The sequence below is a fragment of the Panthera tigris genome, chromosome B3 (genome assembly GCF_018350195.1).
Source record: "Panthera tigris isolate Pti1 chromosome B3, P.tigris_Pti1_mat1.1, whole genome shotgun sequence".
Lineage (NCBI taxonomy): Eukaryota > Metazoa > Chordata > Mammalia > Carnivora > Felidae > Panthera > Panthera tigris.
This window is the reverse complement of record NC_056665.1, coordinates 70,075,677-70,097,436: the sequence shown is the minus strand read 5'-3', so window position 1 is coordinate 70,097,436 and position 21,760 is coordinate 70,075,677. Positions and strand designations below refer to the sequence as shown.

General features: G+C 34.4%; 1 protein-coding gene across 1 annotated transcript; it reads left to right on the top strand.

The window, feature by feature from the left end:
* Nucleotides 1-7,308: 7,308 nt before the first annotated feature.
* LOC102969280 (olfactory receptor 4L1-like) lies at nucleotides 7,309-8,250 on the top strand. Its single transcript, XM_015539946.2, has one exon. It carries the CDS (start codon nucleotides 7,309-7,311, stop codon nucleotides 8,248-8,250), a length of 942 nt encoding a protein of 313 aa, XP_015395432.2.
* The last annotated feature ends 13,510 nt before the right edge of the window (nucleotides 8,251-21,760 follow it).

The window sequence follows — 21,760 nt, the reverse complement described above, 5'->3', positions numbered from 1 at the left end:
AGCAAAGAGCCTGACAGAGGCCTCGAACTCACGAGCTATGAGATCATAAGCTGAAGTTGGATGCTTAAGCCATGGAGCCACCCAGGCACCCCTGTGCTGAGATATTATAGAAGGGAAGAGACCAGAGTTTTCAGGCCTAATGGGTTCCTTTTTATTGCCAATGTAAAGCCATTGAAGTGTTTTGAGAAAGGGAAGGAGGGGATGCCATATTTATTACAGTTTGGTATATACCTCAGTCCTCATAAGTAGAGAATATAATGCATCAAAAGTGAAAGCAAAGGGAATAGTTTTTGGGCTGTTTCAGATAGTAAACCTGAATTTCTTAAATAAACACAAACAATGAGTATGTGGAAACTGTAAAGACTTCCAAAGGCAAAGAGAAAACCTAAAAGTATTTGAACATCTTGGGGACATCTTTTTTGAAGTCGTTTTAAACATTTTTAAATGTCTCAGTTTAAAAATTGTTTTAAATATTTATTTATTTTTGAGAGACAGAGACAGAGCACAAGTGGGGGGGAGGGGCACAGAGAGGGGGAGACAGAATCTGAAGCAGGCTCCAGGCTCGGAGCTGTCAGCACAGAGCCCGACATGGGGCTCGAACCCACAAACCATGAGATCATGACCCGAGCCAAAGTCAGATGTTTAACCGACTGAGCCACCCAGGTGCCCCTAAATGTCTCAGTTTAGAAAAATAATAATATTTTTGTTTGAGTTTTTGATAAAATAAAATAAAAATATTTTTGTTTGAAAATTTTTCTTTGAGTATAGTTGACACACATATTACATTACTTTAAGGTGTACAACACTGGGTTTTGACAAACTTTTACATTATGCTATGCTCAACACAAGTGTAGCTCCATCTGTCACCATAAAACAGTATTGTAATTTCATTGACTGTATTTCTTATACTGTGCCTTTTATTCCTGTGACTTGTTCTTTCCATAACAGGCAACCTGTATCTCCCACTTACCATCACCATCCCCCTACCTGCCTCACCTCTGGCAAGCATTAGTTTGTTCACTGTATTTATATGTCGAATTCTGGTTTTTGTTGTTTTTTTTTAACTCATTTATTTTGTTTTTAGATTCCACATATGAGTGAAATCATATGGCATTTGTCTTTCTCTAACTTATTTCACTTAACATCCTGTAGATCATTATGTTGTTGCAAATGGCAAGACTCCATTCTGTTTTATGGCTGAGTAATATTCCTCTCTCTCTCTCTCTCTCTCTCTTTCTCTCTCTGTCTGTGTGTGTGTGTGTGTGTGTGTGTGTGTGCATGCACATGTATAATATCTTCCTTATCCATTCATCTAGTAACGGACACTTTGGTTGCTTCCATATCTTGGATATTATAAATAATGCTACAATAAATGTAGGGGGTGCATAAATCTTTTCAAATTAGTGTTTTCATTTTCTTTGGTTAAATATCCAACAGTGGAATTACTAGATAACATGGTAATTCTATTTTTAATTTTTAGAGAAATCTCCATAATGTTTTCCACAGTGCCTGTACATTACATCCCACCAACAGAGGTAGGTGCACAAGGTTCCTTTTTCTCCACATCCTCACCAACAATCGTTATGTCTTGTCTTTTTGATTCTAGCCATTCTGACAAGTTTAAGGTATTATGTCATTGTGGTTTTGATTTGCATTTCCCTGATGATTAGTCATGTTGGGCACTTTTGCATGAGCCTGTTGACCATCTATATGGCTTCTTTGGAAAATGTCTGTTCAGGTCCTCTGACCATTTTTGTCAGATTTTTTCCTTTTTGTGTGTTCAGTTGTATGAATTCTTTACATATTTTGGGTATCAACCCCTTATTGGATATATTACTTGCAAAAACCTTCCCCCAGCCAGTACAATAACTTTCTGTATTGTTGATGGTTTTCTTTGCAGTGCAAAAGCTTTACAATGTACTTTGCATATCAAACTTAGATATTTTTCCTGTTTATCCCCTTCTTCATCCTTTTAAAATATATTTGTCCTACTTTAGTTTGGCTCCAGATTGTGTGCTTCTAACAGTTCAGATTTATTCTGAAAAATTCTATGCATGCCATCCTTTCCAACTGGTTTGGACAATTAGGTCAGAGCACATAATACTGTTCTAATATTATCTTTTGATTTCTATATTTAAGAGGCTTCTTCTTGAAGCATCTCAAATGCCACACTGAACTGTGACACACACTTACTCACCATAAATATTCTTAAAAGGTTTATTTTTCATGGCAATTTTAATCGCTGTGGCTGTATAAGGAACTAAATTAAAAAACAAATTCTTGGTTTCAATCAAAAAGTGTGAAAAATTTATTAACAATGTCTGCTGTGGCCTTTGGAAATTAATGTGGCACCACACGTATCATATATTTGTTACCCTCACTTTCTTGTAATCTTTTCAAGAGGCTTTTAATTGGACAAGCATGGAAGAGTTATATTTAAGAGTATTCAGAAAAATTTCTGTACCATATGAACTCATCTGCAATCATATTGTTACACTGATAGCTTTAAGAATTTTATTTGCTTAATTACATTGTTTTGTAAAGGTGTTGCTACAGATCTTTTTTAATACTTTTGAGTTACCATGAAGTTCTATATAATTATAAAGAGCTAGCAAAATTCTCTATCTTTAGAATGGTTGATTGCAAAACTCCACTAACCAATCATTTATTGATTACCATTATTCCTTTATCGATTACCATGGTGAAAGCCTCCCCAGCTTGCTCATTCAAGCTCTTTCTTCTCTCTTTTTCTCTCTCTCCCTTTACATGTTAAAAGGAGATTTTTCTCTGCTAAGAACTGGCCTATACTTGTGAATTTCCTTATATGCTTTGTTCAGTGTGGGTAATATTTTAACTTTACTTGAATAAATACATTCAATTACCAAATTAATCACAAATATTCAGATTGAGGAAATCAAATTAATAGAATTACTATTTCCTCAAGACTATAATCTATAATAGATCAATTTTCTATCAATGTGCTTGTCCTGCCCCAACCAAAACACCTGAGTTAGTACAAAGCACTTTCTAGAGAAAGTTCACATGGCTGATATACTTCATGAATACACAATCCACTTAAATAATGAGAGAAGAGGTCCTTGCTCTGAACTCTAGGGAACCCTAGCATATTTATTTTAATAATTCCCTTTGGGAGTTGATCACAAGCCTATACCTTATGTATATGATTCTTGTCCTTTTTTTAAAAAAACTGCAAATGATGGTCATATATATTCATGGTGTAAACAAGATATATATTCAGGATCTCACTGTGTCTGCCCGTCTTTAAAGAGACCACTCCTCAGCTAGAACTGGTAGGTTTGGATAGCAGTGCTAACACCAAACTGCAGTTGCACCCTTTAATAAAAGAAAAACTCAGAACTGAATTTCACAGAAACTTAGAACTGAATGATAACCATATTATCTGATAATGAGGGCCACAGTAAAAGATAATTTGGGTCAACTAGCAACTGCACAAATGTATCTAATTTCAGTAAGAGGAACAGCTAGTCTGACTGATAAATAGCACTCACATTCCTGATTTTAGGGGTCAGTTTTACAGTTCGAGTTTATTTTTTGCAGTACAAACTTGGGTTAGTTTAATATGTTTGGGATAAAAAAAAAACTAAAAGAATTTAGAATGTTGTAAAATAATGGAAAAATCGGATTCTTACTTGGCTAAGTTTAGCATCTGTGATAAGTCTAAAATGTAATCTACCAACACTTCAAATAATAAAATGGGAAATATGACTTATTTTTTTCATATTAATTTACTCACATATGTTTTTACCTTCATACATTCAGTATGTATTTCAACACAGAAAACACTTAGGGAACATTAGGTGACAGCAATGATTAATTTCAATCAGTATTTTTTAAAAAAATCTTCTCCCTCAAGTCTACAAGTATTTTCTTCACTGAAGTTATATAACTTTCTATTCAATATAATTATCTAATTGTACTGGTAATATATTTGTTTTTGGTAATTGTGCAAGCCAAGGACTATCTTCTATTTTTCTAAGTCCACTGGTCTTCTTCCAACGTGTGTGAGTGTGTGTGTGTGTGTGTGTGTGTGTGTGTGTGTGTATTGAGAGAGAGAGAGAATGAGTGTGTGTACAAGCAGGGGAAGGGCAGAGAGAAGGACAGAGAGAGAGAGAATCCAAAGCAGAATCTGTGCTGTCAGCACAGACCCCCAACACCAGGGCTCGAACTCAAGAACCATGAGATCATGACCTGAGCTCAAATCAAGTCTCTCACTTAACCTAACTGAGCCACCCAGTGCCCCCTACCTACATTTAAAAGTTACTTTAATATTTCAAACTTGATCAATATATGAGAATAAAGTCCTTTGTGTATTTATAATGTTAAGTCTTTTTCTATTAATTGTAAAAGTTTATTTTTTAATCAGGAAAATATTTATAATGGCTATTTTGGCAGAATTTGATTTTTGCCTATAAAAGTGAATATTACCCTTGGGTTAGATAATCTACGCACGGCCTAATTCTCTCATAAGATGATTCATTTAAAAAAACCCTCAAGATCACTAAAAAGTGCACAGCCTTTATTCTTATTAAAAGAACTGCCAGTTACACATTTCCACACATATTGTTTAAGTGCATTTGTGGAAATGTATGGAAAAGACTTTGTTACTGAATACAGAGACTCAGTATTGGACATCCCACAGCTTTTCTTCCCCAGACAAGTGCCCTCAGTGGAAAAGAGTGCAGTACGTTTTCATCCTTTAGTCACAAAAAAGGCACAGAAAGAGCCAGGCTCTCCAGTCACAGGTCAAGCATCCCATTCTCAGACAAATTCCTGCTACAGAGAAACCAAACCAGGCCCTATCCACTTTTATCCAATTATTTTTCATTCCTGTTCAGCTCATCACGTCTGTATAATACAGATCATGCAAAAGTTTAAACTTTCCACTTAAGGTTTAACTGTGACTTACGTTAAGAAGAATTATTTTCTTTTTCATACTCTATCTTATTTTTGTCTGTGTCTGAGCAGAAAAACATAGATTTTAAAGATATTTTATCTTTGATCATGTGTATAAATTGTCATAATGAATGATTTCATCTATCCTAACAGAATAGAATCCATCTATATGATGGATATATTTAATGAAGAGGCTTGCAAATTGTTAAAAAAACTAAATAAATATCAATTTTTTTCTTTTAATTTTCCAATTTTACATATTAAAATATTACAAAATTGCTTTTATAATTCTCAAGATTTTCTCCTGTTAGTACCATAAGACTGAGAAATGCATAATTTGAAGCTATACATAACTAGTACGCAGACTCAAGTACTGCATGAAATGGAATAACAATGATGGTGTTAAATCTTTATAATGAAGACAACTAAGGTAATTACATCATTTATATTTATAGAGAAAAATAATTTGACACTGTCTTCTTTACCAAGTCTTACATGGTAAGATTCTTCTATGGTTCTTACTGGTTTGAGCATCCTTAAAATCATCAGAAAATGAGATAATGCTACAGATAGAATTATGTGATTGTACCTATGTAGGATCTATGGTTGTTTAATAAAATATACAAATATATTCCAAATATGTTACCCTGGGGTCTCATAACAATCTATGAGGTAGTAGAGTAGGTATTATTTGATTTTATGGAAAAATAAATCAATGTTCAAAAGTTAAGAGTATACATCTCTAGTAAATGTTGAGGCCAGGGGCAGAATTTAAATCTTTATTCTTGATTCAGTTTCTTTCCTTAATTCTGATAGTTAGGCTAAACAAAAACTTCTGAATATTTCCTGAACTATTAAGCAAAAAAAAAAAGAAAGAAAAGAAAAGAAAAGAAAGAAATTCAGAGTAGGTTTTGCATGCTCTGTTTTGGTGCTCCAGGACTAGAATGTGCTGTAAGTATCATGCTTTTTGTTTGTATATGTATGAGCCTCCACCTCTGTGTTTGGTGTATATCACTAATAGATTTTTTTTTAAGAAGAAAGAAAAACATGCTAGGACCAAAAGATCTAAATCAAAATTAAAAGTAGATAAAAGTAAGCCAACAGTGTCAGCCCAATCTGGATACATATACGGGGTACAAGTGTTAAGGATGTAGGAGCCAAGATAAGAGTTGAGTCAGTCTGCACACAAGTGCAAAACAGTGTCAGAGGAAAGCACTGGGTGCAATAATGATAAGCATTTAGGAGCCAAGGAAACATAAACACTACTTGTAAAGACCATCTGTATACACAATATAAAGGGACAAGGAAAAAATAAAAACTCCAGCCAAGAACCCAGCAATAATACATTCAGGAAAATAGGCGAAAAGGCTCAGCAGTGGAGGACACAAGTTTTGTTCTGAATGCACAACGCTATTCAGAAGAAGGAGGAAGAGGAGGACAACATTGATGGGAGGAGGAGGAGGGGAAGGAAGAAATGAAGACGGAAGGAAAGAAGGAAGGAAGGAAGGAAGGAAGGAAGGAAGGAAGGAAGGAAGGAAGGAAGGAAAGAAGGGAGGGAGGAAGGAAGGAAGGAGGAAAAAAGGAAGGGAGGGAATGAGGAAGGAAAGAATGGAGGGAGGGAGGGAAGGAGGAAGGGAGAAAGAGAGAAACCTGGAAACTGAGAAACATTTATGGCCTTGCCTGGAAACTTCCTAGGAAGCTTGTTTTATTATAATTTAGGGGGGCAATAAGAACATATGATAATCCATAACCAGATTATAGCTTCAGGAATAAGCGAAATCATTGCTATACCTCTTTAAGATAAAAGGGAGGGGTGATGATATAGTATAATTGATATAATAAATTACCCTAAAGCAAGTTGCTGAAAAAAATATATCAACTCACATGCACACATCTGAATATTTTATATTAGGGAAGGGGAAAGAAGCAAAAGATCAAATATTAAGCACCATCACCACAAAGTTATACGACTGTATTACTACCCACTTGAATTAAATCATTTGACTAATGGTCATTTGGCTCTTTTACTCATTGACACATTGAACTCATGGTTCATAAACTCATAAACTCATGATAGAAACAACAAATCAACGTGGAGATGCATTCTATACCTGCAAACACTGTTTACAAAATTTTACAATAAATTTCTTATCTTTGGTGCTTTTCTGGCTGAAAAAAATTTGGTAATGTGAATGTTGCTTGAATCAATAAATTGAATGTATTTTTTGAGAAATGTTCATCTTTTCTCTTTCTATAGGAATCCAATGCTACTTTCTATATGTTCATATCTTCAAAACTATCAAAGTTTAAATCATCACTTTTTTCAGATTTTCTACATTTTAATGACTTTCTGAAAACCCCTATATAGACTAGATGGATACAATGAATAGCTCAATGATATCAGAGTTTGTTTTGTTAGGACTCACCAACATTTGGGAACTTGAAATTTTCTTTTTTTTCATATTTTTGTTGGCCTATGCAGCTATTGTGGCAGGAAACTTTCTCATCGTGGTCACCGTAACCTTTGACTCACATCTGTACTCCACACCAATGTACTTCCTCCTTGGAAATCTCTCCTTTCTGGATATGTGTATTTCTACAATCACAACCCCTAAGATGGTCACAGATTTTCTCAAGGAGAACAAAACTATTTCCTTGTGGGGCTGTATGGCTCAGATGTTCTTCCTCCACTTTTTAGGGGGCAGTGAGATGACTCTTCTCATAGTCATGGCTGTTGATCGGTACATTGCAATATGCAAACCTCTTCATTACACATCCATCATGAACCGCCGAGTCCTCACGGGCTCTGTGCTGCTGTCCTGGGTTGTCGGTTTTGTGCATACGATGAGCCAGATGGTTTTTACTATCAACTTGCCCTTCTGTGGTCCCAATATATTGGACGATATTTTTTGTGACCTTCCCCTAGTTCTAAAACTTGCCTGCACTGAGACCTATGTTCTGGAGTTGCTGGTAACTGCTGACAGTGGACTGTTGTCTTTCATCTGCTTCATACTCTTGCTCGTTTCCTACACTGTCATTCTGGTAACTGTCCGACGTCGATCTTCTGGTGGACTCTCCAGGGCTCTGTCAACACTGTCCGCTCACATTACTGTGGTCACTCTGTTCTTTGGGCCATGTATCTTCATTTATGCTTGGCCTGTCAGTAGCTTTTCAGTGGATAAATTTCTTTCTGTGTTTTATTCAATTATTACACCTTTACTGAACCCCATTATTTACACTCTGAGAAATAAGGAGATGAAAGCAGCCATGAATAGGCTGAGGACCCAACATGTCAGATCCAGACAGATCTTCTAGGCAACAATCATGATGATAAAGCTTTTCAATGCAAAACTCATGTACATCTCAGAATAAGTTGATATTAATTCATTTTGTTTGTAGACTTAAAAATATTCATAATGTATATTAAAAATATCAAATGTTCCATTATAACATTTCTATAACATGTTTTATTTTTTGGAAGAATAATTGTTTTAATTAAAATTCAATCCAGGTAGGGTTAATCATTTTTCAATGTAATAAAGAATTAAAAAGAAAAAAACTGGTTCACTAAGTATAGTCGGAAACCTAGAAATGTCCAAGACTAAATTTCATTAAATAAAGAGGAATTGGGGCGCCTGTGTGGCTCAGTCCGTTAAGCGTCCGACTTCAGCTCAGGTCACTATCTCGCGGTCCGTGAGTTCGAGCCCCGCGTCGGGCTCTGGGCTGATGGCTCAGAGCCTGGAGCCTGCTTCCGATTCTGTGTCTCCCTCTCTCTCTGCCCCTCCCCCGTTCATGCTCTGTCTCTCTCTGTCTCAAGAATAAATAAATGTTAAAAAAAATTTTTTTTAAATAAAGAGGAATTAAATAGGAATTTATTTATCTATTTTTAATTCAGAATTAGGGCACTTTCAGCTAAATTCTCTAGTTGACTAAATGTGCATAAGATTGTATGAACTCTTCTAAACTCTTTTTTTTTTAACACTGGGTTTTTTTTTAAACATGAAATTTATTGTCAAATTGGTTACCATACAACACCTCGTGCTCATCCCAACTCTTCTAAACTCTTTAACATTTCTTCATCTTTGAGAGACAGAGAGAGACAGAGAATGAGCGGGAAAGGAGTAGAGAGAGGGAGACACAGAATCCTAACCCGGCTCCAGGCTCTGAGCTGTCAGCACAGAGCCCGACATGGGGCTCGAACTCATGAACTGCGAGCCTAAGTCAGAGGCTCAACCGACTGAGCCACCCAGGCACCCTCCAACTCTTCTAAACTCTTAAACACACACACACACACACACATACACACACACACGCGCGCGCGCGCGCACACACACACACACACACACACAAGCTCAGATTTTTGTGGATCCTAATATGTGTAAGAATTATTACTTTTTTAACAAGGCAAACAGGCTAGTTTCTATGAAGATAGATCTGTCATCTACTTACAAGAAACACATATTTCTTTCTTAAAAAATAGAAATTCTACCTGATATATATGTTATAGCTCATTTTACCTTATTCTTTCATTTATGTTTATACACATATTTGTTCTCATGTATCTCTCAAGAATCCAGTAAGAGCATTAATATTGTGTTAATCCCCATGGACAAGGGAAAATGAAGAAGCCCCCTTATGTTCCAGGAAATCACATTACAACAAAACAAGAAGTATGCAAGCTCTCCAAGTTGTATAAAGTGTACTAAATTATAATGTTTCATCTATGGTTCATGGATATTAGAATAAAATGACATTGTATAGCCTCTTTGATATCAAATCCAAATGCTCTGCTCTCTTCTGAACATCCAGGAACATTTTTAGAGGCTTTTACCCAATTCTTTCTTCATTGCCTCTTAAGCAATATGTGCAATATACTAATTATAGATTAAAGCGTGCTTTAAAGATAGTATTCTGAGCCATGTGTGCATGCTATATTTTAGACTAAAATTTTATTTTCAAAACCTAAGGGAACCAGGTCCCTAAAGTTCATTGGGTTCTTTGGGTATATTTGTATTTATTTCTTATGAATTATTTCAATTGTAGAATTAAGGGTAGACATTGATATAGCATGTAGTTTTATCAAATTTCTAACATTTTGCCACATTTTAGATTCTCTTTTACTACCAAAATATTTTATTAGAGATAATCAAGACCCCAAGCAACCATCTTCACCCAGTTCTTTTATTGTAGCAAAGGTCATCATTATCAACTCCACAAGTATCATTCCTTTGTATGTTCTTAAAATCATTTCCCTCATATTTCATACACTGTGCATAAAAACATTTTGTGTGTTTTTAACTTGATATAAATGGAATTTATATAAATGTTATTATTCTAAAATGTATTTTTTTACTCAGTTTGTTTTGATGATTTATCTGTTTAAATATGTGCTTCTCTGGTTATTTTTTTTATTGTGGCAAAAATCATACAACATTTAAATTTTTTTTTTACATTTTAAATATTTTTAAGTGTACAGTATTGTTACTATGTGTACCTTTTTGTGCAACAGATTTCTAGAAATTTTTCATCTTGCAAAAGTAAAACTCTATCCTCATTTACCAAAAACTCCCCTTTGCACATCTTGCTAGCTCCTGGCAAACACCATTCCACCTTCTGTTTCCAAGAGTTTGACTACTAGAGATTTATGTAAGTGGATCATGCAGTATTTGTCATTTTGTGCTTGGCTTATTTCAGTTACCATAGCATCTTCGAATGTTAACCATATTGTAGCATGTAAGGATTTTTTTTTTCTTTTGTAAAGCTGAATTCTAGTCCATTATGTATATATGCCACATTTTCTCTATCCATTCCTCCACTGATGGATATTTAAGTTGTTTCCTCCTCTAAGCTATTGGGAATAATGCTGCAATGAACACAGGTGTGCAAATATGTCTTCAAGATCTTGTTTTCAATTCTTTTAGATATATACCCAGAAGCCAGATTGTTGTATAATATGGTATTTCTACTTTTAATTTTTTGAGAAACTTCCCATAGTTTTCTAGAGTGGCTGCACCATTTACTTTCTTACTAACAGTGCAGAAGGTTCCAATTTTTCCACATCTCCACATCCCTGCCAGCACTTGTTATTTTCTGGTTTCTTCTTGTTTTTATTTTGATAGTGACCACCCTAAGAGGTGTGAAGTAATACCTCAGCGTGGTTTTGATTTGCACTTCTAACAATTAGTGATGTTGAGCATTTTTTCATATACTTGTTGGCTATTTGTGTATTTTCCTTGGATGAATATGTATTCAAATCCTTTGCCCATTAAACTGTTTGTTTGTTGTTGTTGTTGTTAAATTATAGAAGTTCTTTATATATTGTGGATATTAAATTTTTTATTTGAATATAGTTGATACACAATGTTACATTGTATATAATTTATAAATATTTTCTTCCATTCTATGGGTTGCCTTTTCACTACATATATATATAGTGAATATATATGTATATACTGTGTGTGTGTGTGTGTGTATATATATATATATATATATATATATACATTACATGAAATGAAAGCATCTTCACTCCTACAGATTATATTAACACTTTGTGATGTTTATAAATTTATAAAATTTAAAATTGTTACATTTAATTATCTTTTCCTTTAGGTTTATGATTCTGTCTTTTATGTAATACATCTTTACATTTGATAGCCCAAAATATTATTTTATTTTTTATAATTTTAAACTTTTCTCATCACATTTAATTATTTAATCTGACTGGAAGTTAAATTTTATATTGGTATCTGATAGGAATCTACTTTATTTTTATATGAATATAAATTATCATCCAAATACCAGCTACTAAATAGTTTCTCCCTACTGATTGTTACCCTTGCCATATGCCGAATATCCAGGCATCCATTCCTGGCCTCTGTCACCCATTCCAATGGACATTTTGTTTCTCAAGGAAAACACTACACAATCTTAAACATAGTTGCTATTTGTCATAGGGAATCTGCACCCTCAAAATGCTCTACTTTAAATATATCCCTGTTCTTGTCAATCAACTCATTCAGATGATTTTAGGATAACTTACCAAATTCTAGAGAAACAATTTAGAATAGCAATTGAAATCAGAATTTATAGACTTAGAAAAAATTAACAACTTTGTAATTTTTATTATTCTAGTTCATCAGTGTAGCATATCTTTCATTTTGTTATATTTTATTTTATAATATATTTAGTGATATTTTAGTAGGTTGGATTTAATTTGGCTAAAACCTTCAGTACAATGCTGAAGGGAAGGCATTTTTTTAACCCTGAATTTACAGCGTTTGTTCACAAAATATCATGGACTATATTTTTTAAAATTAAGATATGTCTCTTTTATTAATTTCCAATCTTTTAAAATCATAAATGATTGTTGAATTTATGAAAAATTTATGCACATTTTGAGATAATTGTATCTTTCTTCATTTAATCTGTTACACTAGTGGATTGACTTAATATTGTCAACATGTCCTTGAATTTGTACTTGAAGCTCCAGTTTGTAATAATATGGATTTTATTTTGCTTTTCATCTTATCAGAATTATTTTACCAGTTATTTCTGTTTTGGTTTGTTTTAGAATTGTTCATTGTATAACTTTCTCTTTCTATTTTCTGAAAAGGTTTAAAATACATTAACGATAGCTCAGTTTTAAAAGTTGACTATAAGCTCTTTCACCTACCACCATCTTCTCTAAACTCACACCTACTCATCTTCAGGGAGAGCTCCGACTTCATCTGAGAGAAGCCTTCCCTAATCCTGCAAACGTGAGCAGAACTCTCTGTTGCAGGACTCCAAAGCAGCCTAGATTGCTGTTTTTTAGTGTCTGTCATACTGTAAATTATTTAATCAAATGCTTACATCTATCTATATTTCCCAATAGAACATAAAGGAATCATGAAGTCAAGGACCATGTCTACCGTACTCACTGGAACATCCCTAGTGCATGTCTGCCATGCGGTAGTTACTTAATAAACACTGCTTGACTGAGTGACTGATTAGATTGCAGGTGTCACTGACTTACCTTGTCAAATACATAAGCTCATTCTTCCTTGTAATTTTTAAGGGAAATTGTAGCCAAAATTTGAGAGACACTGTTCTTCATGACAGGACTTAATTAATTAATTGCTTCTTTATATCATGCAGAGAGGAAAAGATTTAGAACACCAGATGTCATTTATCAGTTGTTTTTCCCTTTTCTATAGTATCCTTTATGTAGCATCGAGATAAAAACAATGCCGCAGTTTATTGTACATAAGAGTCTATTTATTTTTATCTTTTCTTCCTAAATTAATTCTTCACTGAAATTATCTCATTCTAAATATATTTATTCCCCTTTAAATATGACAATTTCCTTATTTTATAAATCTATGTGCATTAATTTACAAAAATGCCATTCTATTTTCTTTTCCTCTGAATACAATTCATATTGTTTTAATACAAAGAGAGTTCATCACTTCACTTGATCTTAGCCAAAAGGCCGAGAAGCGATGAAAGTTCATCACTTCAAAGCATTGTTATTATTCACTAGTAAACTCTCTGTACTATCTACTCATCAAATGATGGACAGCTAAACTGCTTATGATTTCCTATTACCATAAATGATTTCATGATTAATATTTGTCCAACAGCCCTATGTAGGTGTAAGAATTTCTCTAAGATAAACACCCAGAAGAACCAAAACTGGATAATAAAGCATTTACCCACATAATTTCACTAAATATTACAAACTGCTTTCCAGGGTGACTCTCCAGCTACACAGCAAGAGTTCCCATTGCTCATGTCCCCACTAAAAAATTTACTGTAATTAGCCTTTCTAAATTTTTGTTTAAATGTAAAATAATACCTTGTTGCTCTAATTTGCCTTTTTTTTTTGTTTTTGTTTTTGTTTTTGTTTTTGTTTTTTTTTTTTTTTTTTGGTTATCAGTGAATTTGGTACCCCTCTCATACCTATTAGCTATTCAAGTTTTCCTATGGCTATTCTTTTAAGATTCTGGCCGACTTAAGTTTTTGAGCTTTTCTTGTTGATTTGCATGCTGTACTTCTGCACTGTTCAATACAGTAGCTGGTAACATATATATCTGTTTATTTTTAAGTTTTTGTATTCATTTTGAGACAGAGAGAAAGTGCGAGTAGGGGAGCGGCAGAGGGAGCGAGTTCCTTCCAAGCAGGCTCCACTGTCAGCACAGTGTAGAGCCCAACTAGGGGCTGATCTCACAAACCACGAGATCATGACCTGAGCTAAAATCAAGAATCAGACACGTAACCAACTGAGCCACCCAGGCACCCCTTATATGTCTGTTTAAATTCTAAGTTGAATGAATTAAAATAAATAAATTGAAATAAAATTGGAGACTAACTCATATTAGTCTCCTTCAGGTGTTTAATAGATATATGTAAATAGTGGCTACCAAATGGGACAAGACAGGTAGGTATAAACCATTTTCATTATCATAGAAAGTTCTATTTGGCAAAAGTGATTAGATATTAATATCACTTTAATTTAATTAATAGATTACAAATATTTCTTTTGAATTTCTCATGCATTACTCTTGTCTCTAGTTTCCTTGACTGGATAAAAATTTGTGTTCAGGAACTTATTAAATGTTTGTCTTTTTATTCATTTAAAAAAGATATGATTATAAGAAATTCTTCCTCAACCATAAACCACACAGATATTCCTCAACATTTTCTTCTATTATGATCATATTTTTCACATTTTTGTGGTTAAATATTTCGGCAGACCACCTTTGTATATTTGAAAGGTAGGGACCCAAATTTATTCTTCTCCTCTTAGTTAACCACTAGTCTCAGAAGCAACTACAAATCAATCTGTCCTTTCTTTAGTGTTCTGCTTGGTCATCACATAAGTATGTGTGTGTGTGTGTGTGTGTGTGTGTGTAAATATGTACATATGTGTGTATATATGTTTATATGTACATTGTATATGTATATCTCATATGTACACTCTTACATATATGTATCTCAGAAGACATTTGTATGCATATACATACATGACTTGAGTTTTCTACTCAGTTCCATCTATTCATCTTTTATTTTATCATCACCTTATTATTTTTGGTGCTCTCACTTGACATATGGTTTAATATTTAGTTGATATGTTCACCCGCTTTGTTATTCTATTCACAGTTCACTTAGAAAATCATGCACCTTTATGTAGGTTTCACTGTGAGCTCATTTAAAGCACAGCTAAGTTTTGGGGCATGAGCGGCTCAGTAGGTTTAACATCCAACTCTTGACTTTGGCTGGGGTCATGATGTCACCATTCGTGGGTTCAAGCCCCACATTGGGCTCTGCACTGTCAGTGCAAAGCCTGCTTGGAATTCTCTCCCTCTCCCTCTCTCTGCCTCTCCCCCACTCATACTTTCTCTCTCTCTCTCTCTCTCTCTCTCTCTCAACATAAATAAACTTAAATAAAAAATTTAATTAAAAAGCAGGTAAGAATACATATATTTAGGACAGTATTTAGCAGTAGAATACATATATTTAGGACAATACTAATGTCTTTGCTATGTTATGTCATTCAATTTATGACCATGATATGTCCTTCCATTTAATTAAATTGTAATCCTTATCTCCTAACAGAGGTTTTAATTTTTTCCATAGTATCATCCATATTTTCAACTTGCAAACATAATTTTAAGTTTGCCTATTATAGGTAATTAGTAAAGTTCATTTCTGCTATAATATTAATAATATTTAACAGTGCTTTTATAGGTACATATAAAGGTATATAGTATAGGTATACAAAAAATATATTTGCATATATAAATCTATGTAAATATAATATAAATAGATATTTACATATATTAAATTATATGTGTATAGAGATACAATTATATGTGTATATATTCATATGTATATAATACATATGTGATATATGTATATTATATGTATACACATATATTTTTATTTCTGAATTTTGAGAGTAAGTTCTAGACATAATGCTCTTTTACCTCTAGCTACTTCAGTATGTATTTTCTAAAACAATGTAATTTTCAAATTTGGAAATGAATAGTAATATGATATGGATATCTAATCTATCAAACTTATTCCTTTTTTTGCAAATTATGGCAATAATGTCCTTTTAGAAAAGAAAGTATGTGGTCCAGGACCAATCCAGGATGACAAGTTGTATTCCAATGCCATGCCTCTTTTTTTAAAGTAATCTCCAACAATTCCTCAATCTTCCTTTAATTTTCATGCACTCACTGCCTGTAAGTAACTAATCTCATTGTTTAGTGGTTTGTTTCCTATGTTTAATTTTGCACAAATGTGAAGATATATGGTTCCTTCCCCCCTTATTTTCCTCTTTGCTTGCGTACCATAGACATTATTTTGGTCATTTCATTTGACACTGTATCCTAGAAATGTCAAGTCACATGACCTCCCTATCAGGTCATAAAGATCTTTCCCATTCTTCATCACAGCTGTGTGTATCAAATATTCTACTAAATATAATGAAAAAAGAAAAGAAAAGCAGCACAAATAAAATGTTCTGTGGCAGCTTGTCACACAACCCTCACAAGCCCTCATCTGCCTGGGACTAAAGTATTCATGTCAGATCAGGGCTACCATATGCTTCAAGATATTCTCATAAATTTTACTCTAGTTTCTCAGATCATTCACTTTCTTCTCATATCGGTGTCACCAGAGTTTGACCTCAATTAAACAGTCTATATTCACTAATATCTGGATGCCAATATATCAGGGATGTCATTATTTTGTTTTCATAGTTACATTATAACAGCATCCTGTATGAATTCCATATTCTCTGCTGGTGAGGTTTGATTCAAAATACAAACACTGAAAACTTGCTCCCCACCTCTCCTATCCCACTGTAGGACACTTAGACAGAGAGGGATTGAACCACATTTAAATTCTAGGGAAGTAATCCGATCACATCTTCCCTGGGGTAAGGAGGTGACATGTTTTTGCATTAATATCCGAGTTCATTGCAAATGATTTATATGTAGAGAATTCTATGTTTTGTGTCTTCTATTAAAAGCTTTGAACACCTTCACATTTTGGTAATCCCATTAGTGTAACTGCCTTGCCAATAAGGGATTTTTTTAAGGATATATTTCCTGGGGCACCTGGGTGGCTCAGTTAGTTCAGGTCATGATCTTACGGTTTGTGAGTTTGAGCCCCACATTGGGCTGTCTGCTGTCAGAGTGGAGCCTTCTTTGAATCCTCTGCCTTTTTCTCTCTTTCTCTCTCTCTCGAAAACAAATAAACATTAAAAAGTCATTTAAAAATAAAATAAATAAAATAAAATAAAATTAAATTAAATTAAAATAAAATAAAATAAAATAAAATAAAATAAAATAAAATAAAAACAAACTATATTTCTCAACCAGATTCACAGCCAAGATGCAAGTACATGACTTATATTCCATCCATCTCATATCTCTATCCATGGGAGAGTTTTACATGAAAATGAATCATGTAGATACTAAGGCTAGTAATAGTCATTCATTTTGCTGGCACCAGAAGCAACAACATTTGCTTAATCTGATTATTTTACAACCAAAAAAATTTTTAAAACTTAATGGTTGCATAGCCACCTGAAGACAAGAGAAGAAAGTAAGCCACCAGCTCTAAAAATATCCCTAATCTCCCTAGTGGTCTCACCTCATCTGTCCTTTCAAACTGTTACTGCTCTAAAAGATGAAACCATCACAAAACACATTTTTGTGAAGCATTATTCTCTCAACAGACAGAATTCCCAATAGAATCACCTACTGAAGATTCTGAGAATTTTCTAGTACACACTACCTGATACCAATAGAAACTATATTCAGAAATCTAGGTTGGAGTTTATACATCTTATCAACCTGTTCCTTCTAAAAGAACTATGAATTCAGAAGATTCGCAGCCATCTAGAAATTTTCCCATCTCAACACATTGCCTGTAACTGTCTCTGAACTGGTAAGCAAAAGAGATGTTGCAAAGATAATAAAGTCAAACCATTTGCCTGTTAAAACTCACACAAAATAGCAAATGTTAGCTGAGTTTGTTATAATCAGTAGTGAAAAGCACACTCAGGTTTGGAACGATGTGTCGGAGATTCTGGATGAGGTAGAAAGAAAATTTAACTCAGAGCTATGAGAATTAAGAGAGATAATTTACATGAATTTCCTAAAAACATAATATGGCAAATAGCAGAATCTCAATAAATGACTGCATTTGTCGTTGAGGAAATATTTTTTTGCCAGGCAGCATGCTAGGAGCTAACATGACAATAAATAAATTTTAAAAATTTATAGTCTTTGAAGAAAGATATATATTTCTATATATATACAAATAATTATATCACTAGGTACCATGAGGGCACAGAGATGAGAAGCATTAATTATGACTCAACTTGTTAGGAAAAGATCCACTGAGAATTTTATGTAGGCATTAAGGACAAAGCAAAAGAGCGATAAAGTCAAGAGGATTCATTTATGTAGGTACATGTATCTCTTCTTGATATGGAGTTAAATTTCCTGAATCTATCTTTTTTACAAGCCTTTTCAAAGAGAGTGAGGCTGCTTCTAAATTAAGCTATTAAAACTTATAGCCAGCTATCAATAACCCATGCTAATTTAAGAAAATTTAAGCATTTTTGTACCTAAACAGATAGCTTTATTCAGGGTTTTCTTTTGATGTGGTTGTTTAGACTACACCAGCTCCAATAAAGAAATTATAGGAGATGTATTGCTGATCTTGGAACTGTTCCTGTGCAGCTAGAAAGAACAAAGAGTTTAGAAAGTATAACACTATGCTATACAATACAGACCTGCCCTGAACTACTCTTAGAACCTGCATAAACAACCAAAATGAGATCACCTGGGATCAGCTTAATTCCAGTGACCTCACCCATAATTACCTCTACTTCTCTGAGCCTGGGCTCCCTTTTCTGTATGATGTGCTCAGCAGCCCTGTCCAATTCCTATCCTCAGTGGGAAGAGCAAAAATTCATCACCCACTTTCTTTTCGTTGTATATTGAGCTAGAAAACAAAGAAAGGAAAGGGGGCTCTGGGAAGACTGACTAGGTCAAAGTAAAGAAAACAACAAATTGGACCTTACCATTTGAGGAATGAGGAAAAGAATGGGAGTCAATAAAAGAGCAACATAATGTTTATAGTTGGGAGTGCTTGGGGGAGGCAGGGAGGGAACAATTACTGGGACTGGAGAAGTCTTCGAGCACTGAGGAATCTTGAAAGCTGACAGGTGTTAGTTCCATCTAAAACTATGAATTCAGAAATAAAGTTTAAGCTCCTGCATTTAAAAATAATACACTACAGAACACATAAAAGCATGCCTTGGAGACATTGAGAGATGGTTGCAGACCATCACAATAAAACAAACATTGCAATAAAGTGAGTCACATGAATATTTTGGCTTCCCAATGCCTATAAAAGTTATGTTTACAATATACTGTAGTCTGTTCAGTGTGTAATAGCATCCATTACATGTAAAGAAAATAATGTATATACCTTAAGTGAAAAAAACCTTTTGCTAAAAATTGCTAACCAGCATCTGAGCTTTCAGCAAGTTGTAATCTTTGTGCTGATGGAGGGTCTTGCCTCCATGTGGATGGCTGCTGACTGACCAGGGTGGTGGTTGCTGATGGTTGGGATGGGTGAGGCAATTTTATTTCTTAAAAAAAAAAAATGCAACAGTGAAGTTTTCCACATTGGTTGATTTTTCCTTTCACAAATGATTTCTCTGAAGCATGCAATGCGTTTCGATAGCATATTACCAACAGTAAAACTACTTTCAAAATTGAAGTCAATCCTCCCCAGCTCTGCTGCTTTATCAATTAAGTTTATGTAACATTCTAAATCCTTTGTTGTCATTTCCACAATCTTCACAGTATCTTTACCAAGAATAGATCCTCTTTGCTAATCTATAAGAAGCAAAGCCTCATGTTAAAGTTTTATTGTGAGATTGTTGCAATTCAGTAACACTGTCAGGCTCCACTTACAATTCTAGTTATTTTGCTCTTTATCTATAGTTACTTCCCCCACTGAAGTCTTGGACTCCTCAGATTTATCCATGAGAGTTGACACTTCTCTCAAACTCTTGTTCATGTTGCTATATTGACCTTTTCATGAATCAAAAATGTTCTTAATGGCATTTAGAAAGGTGAATTCTTTCCAGAAGGTTTTCAATCAACTTCTCCTAAGTCCATCAGAGGAATCACTATCTGTGGCAGTCATAGCCTTATAAAATGTATTTCTTAAATAATAAGACTTGAAAATTGAAATTACTCCTTGATCCCCAGGCTACAGAATGGATGTTGCATTGCCAGGCAGGAAAACAACATTATTCTCATTGTACATCTCCACCAGAGCTCTTGTGTGACCAGGTACATTGTCAATGAATAGTATTATTTTGAAAGGAATCTTTTTTTTTCTAAGGAGTTGTCTCAAAGTGAGCTTAAAGTATTCAGTAAATAATGTTGTAAACAGATTTGCTGTTACCGGGATTTGTTGTTGAAATTATAGAGCAAAGCAGAGAAGATTTGGCATAATTCTTAAGGGCCCTAGGATTTTCAGAATGGTAACTGAGCATTGGCTTCTACGTAAAGTCACCAACTGCATTAGCCCCTGAAAAGAAAGTCTGCCTGTCTGTGAAGCTTTGAAGCCAGGCACTGACTCTCCCTTTATAGCTGTCAAAGTCCTAGATGACACCTTCTTTAGATATAAGATTGTTTCATTTACATTGAAATTCTGTTGTTTAGTGTAGCCACCTTCATCAGCTGTCTTAGCTAGACCTTCTGGATAACTTTCTGCAGTTTCTGCATCAGTACTCTCAGCTTCACCTTGCACTTTTATGTTTTAGAGATAGTTTCTTGCTTTAAACTTCATGAACCAACTTCTGCTAACTTCAAACTTTTCTCCTGCAGCTTCCTCACCTCTCTCAGCCTTTCTAGAATTGAAGAGCGTTAGGGCCTTGTGCTAGCTTAGGCTTTGGCTTAAGGGAATGCTGAGACTGGTTGGATCTTCTATCCAAAACTACGAGAACTTTCTGCCTACCACCAAAAATGCTGTTTTGCATTCTTACTATTTCATGTGTTGTTGGGAATAGCACCTCTAATTTCCTTCAAAAACTTTTTCTTTGCATTCACAACTTGGCTGTTTGGCACAAGAGGCCTAGTTTTTGGCCTGTCTGAGTTTTCAACATGCCTTCCTCATTAAGCTTAATCATTTCTAGCTTTTAATTTGAGGTGAGATGTGTGACTCTTCTTTTCACTTGGACACCTAAAGGCCACTGTAGGATTGTTAACTGGCCTAATATCAATGTTGTTTGTCTCTGGGAATAGGTAGCCCTGTGGAGATGGAGAGAGATGGGGAAACAGTTGTTGGAGCAGTCAACACAAACATTTACCAATTAAATTTGCCATCTTATATGGGTATGGTTCATATACCCCAAAAAATTACAATGAAAGCAACAAAGATCAATGATCTCAGATAACCGTAACAAATATATAAAAGTTTAAATATTGTAAGAATTACCAACATATAACACAGAGACACAAAGTAAGCAAATGCTGTGGCCTTAATATCTAGTGGCTCCCATTTCCCCTCTTGGCTCTGGCCTCATGATATGGAGAGATGCCCAGGGTGAACATTGTAAACAAGAGGGGTCTGGAAGCCCCGCCTGAGGGAGGGGACTTCATTTGGAGACAAATGCAGAAAATCTATGTCCAAGGCCTATTGTTTGAAACAATCAAGGTCACAGAAGAAACACCACTAGGGACCCTAAAAAAAATAAAAACTATTTTAAAGCAATAGTATGGAAAACTATATGCCAACAAAT